The following is a 2551-nucleotide window of genomic DNA, read 5'->3' as shown; positions in this document are numbered from 1 at the left end:
CCCTCCCAGATGATATAAGCTTTGATAGTGATCTTGGGGTCGTGGGCGGATTTGATGGACCATCTTTTTCTGATGATACGGAGGAGGACTTACTCTCCATGTATCTTGATATGGATAAATTCAATTCACCTTCGGTGACTTCCGAATTCCAAGTAGGCGAAGCTTCTGCTTCTATAGTAACTGAATCACATGTTCGTCTTGCTCGGGCATCGGCATCAGGCAGCGTGTCAGCCGATATTTTGGCTTCTGGTTTAAATGATAAGCCAAGAGTTAGGCATCAGCATAGTCAGTCCATGGATGGATCGCCTATTGTCAAATCTGAGATGCTAATGTCTGGTTCGGAAGACCTAACTCTAACTGAATCCAAGAAAGCAATGTCTGCTGCTAAGCTTGCTGAACTTGCTCTCATTGATCCAAAGCGTGCTAAGAGGTAATATTTTCAGTGCTAACACATTGTCAACTTTGAAACCAAGTTAGTTCTTTTGCTCTTTAGTTGTATTTACCGAAGCATTGGTTGATCAATAAGTATGGCTTGACTAATTGGGGCATTGACGCATTGTGATGATTTTCTACTCTATTTGTAGTTTGCAATAGCAGGATGCATTGAATGCATACTGGTTGATCATTATTTTATTTTTTTCGAGGATTTGGAGGAATGCAATAAAAGGATGCATTGAAAATGCGAGGAATTAACGCCATGTTGTCAAGATCCAAATCCTGAGTTGTATCCATGTTTATGTTTTTAATGAGTAGTAGAAAGCTCTTTTTTCTTCTCGTGCTTAAATTTTTATTTGGCGTGCTACCTTAAAAATTTTCATAGATTCCTCAATTCGAGCGGGATTGCTTAATTTTATTCTGGGACACTGTCTTAAAATCAAGAATTATGTATTTCGGTAGTTTTCTGGGGTTCTTCACTTATTCCAGTATGATTTTATGGTTATTTTGTTCTTAGCGGTTGACAAACAACTCTTCAAGATACCTTTTATGTTTTCTATTTTCAATATTTGATTCTATTTTTATCACTTTTAGAATCAGCAAGTTTCTTGGAAGCGGCTGAACTCAACTGATGGAAATTTATTCTTTGATGCCAGCTATTCGAATAATGTCTATTTAGCAGTGGTATCGCTGAAGAGTTTGTGTTTAGAATGTTAGTTATCAGGCATGATTTTTTTCCTGGGTCATGTGTAGAAACTTGCACATCATGTCTTGACACTTTGGGTGTTTTCCTTTTATCAAGCCCCTGTATCCAATATTTGGCTGAAGGTATTTGATTTGATGATGTCTTTCTACTTTCAGATTTCAGAAGGTTCAGAAGTGTTTCTACGTAATTTTTTTACCAGATAACATAATCCATTTAAAATTTTTAAAATATTATGTTAAATACTGGTAATATTCTGTTGTAGTTCTTGGGCTTCTGGTAGTAAAAGCTATGTATATATCTCTATCTGTTACCAAGACATATTTTCTATCAATGTCTCTGTATGTCATTCTTCGGATTGCTATATTGTTTGTCTCCTCCATGCGTGCACAATCACATTCTATTTAGGCCATGATTTTTTAGAAGATTTACTCCACTGAATTTAAAATTATAATTATATCCTCTATTTCTTTCTTGTTGTTTTTCGAGTTTTAATTTCTGGGTAATATGATTTAGAATTATTTGTCTTTTTAACTTGAACGTGTACTCTTAAACGTCTTTTATTCTCTTGCTGCCTTTTACTAAAATTTCTCTGAACATTTAGCTTGTCTTATTCCTGTTTAGATCATTGTCGAGAGAGAGGGCACATCATTAAATTTTTTTATTTCTCATATGTATGTTGCACATCTCGAACAGGATTTGGGCAAATAGGCAGTCCGCAGCGAGGTCAAAGGAACGGAAAATGAGGTATATATGCGAGCTTGAAAGGAAAGTCCAACCTTGCAAACGGAAGCTACTTCCTTATGTGCACAGTTGACCTTGTTGCAGGTTCTTGTAAACCTTTACTTGTAGTGATAATAATTGTTATTGTTGGATGGATGCCATAAACAACACTTGCCCTCCATCCAATTCCATTCTTTGACAAAAGAACTAAAGAAAATCATGCCATACCTTCCAAAAGACTTACAAGTATAACATGCCTCAGGGTCTTTAGGGGAAAGTAAAGAAGAATTAGTTGAATAAAATGAAGTACAAATGATGAAAACAGAAACCTAGTAAAATGAAGAATTTTCTGTGTTTCTTTGCTAGTTTTCGCGATTGAATTGAGGTTCTCAACTTTTTGGGAGTTCAGTGCAAGCTGAGAAATTACGGACCCCATCCTGTGTATTTGACTTTAACATTGTCCACTCATGTGGTATGCAGGCATTTTATTTTCTTCAAGAAACAGGACGAACATGATTTGGCTTTGCTAAGCTAACAAAATGGCATAGTTTATGGGGCAGTTGTGACATAATTATCTATTTCTGCTTTCTGAACTACTTCCATATCTTTTAGCTACATTGAACCAAGATTGAGACAGCTTTATGCGGACTTCATCCTTTTCTTTTTAACCAACAGAGAGATACAAATGGT

At 36.0% G+C, this 2551-nt stretch overlaps 1 protein-coding gene across 1 annotated transcript; it reads left to right on the top strand.

Annotated features, from left to right (window-relative positions):
- Window positions 1–13: 13 nt before the first annotated feature.
- LOC140966584 (probable transcription factor PosF21) lies at window positions 14–2545 on the top strand (the record flags this gene model as incomplete). Its single annotated transcript, XM_073426839.1, is given in 4 exon segments — window positions 14–430; window positions 1835–1911; window positions 1914–1966; window positions 2537–2545. Coding segments are annotated over 4 exon segments (471 nt in total), but the record flags the coding sequence as incomplete, so codon positions are not given.
- Between the last annotated feature and the right edge of the window lie 6 nt (window positions 2546–2551).

The sequence above is a fragment of the Primulina huaijiensis genome, unplaced genomic scaffold, assembly GCF_012295235.1.
Source record: "Primulina huaijiensis isolate GDHJ02 unplaced genomic scaffold, ASM1229523v2 scaffold207234, whole genome shotgun sequence".
In the NCBI taxonomy this organism is placed as follows: domain Eukaryota; kingdom Viridiplantae; phylum Streptophyta; class Magnoliopsida; order Lamiales; family Gesneriaceae; genus Primulina; species Primulina huaijiensis.
Note: the sequence above shows the minus strand (reverse complement) of the source record. Positions and strands in the feature narration are given on the sequence as shown.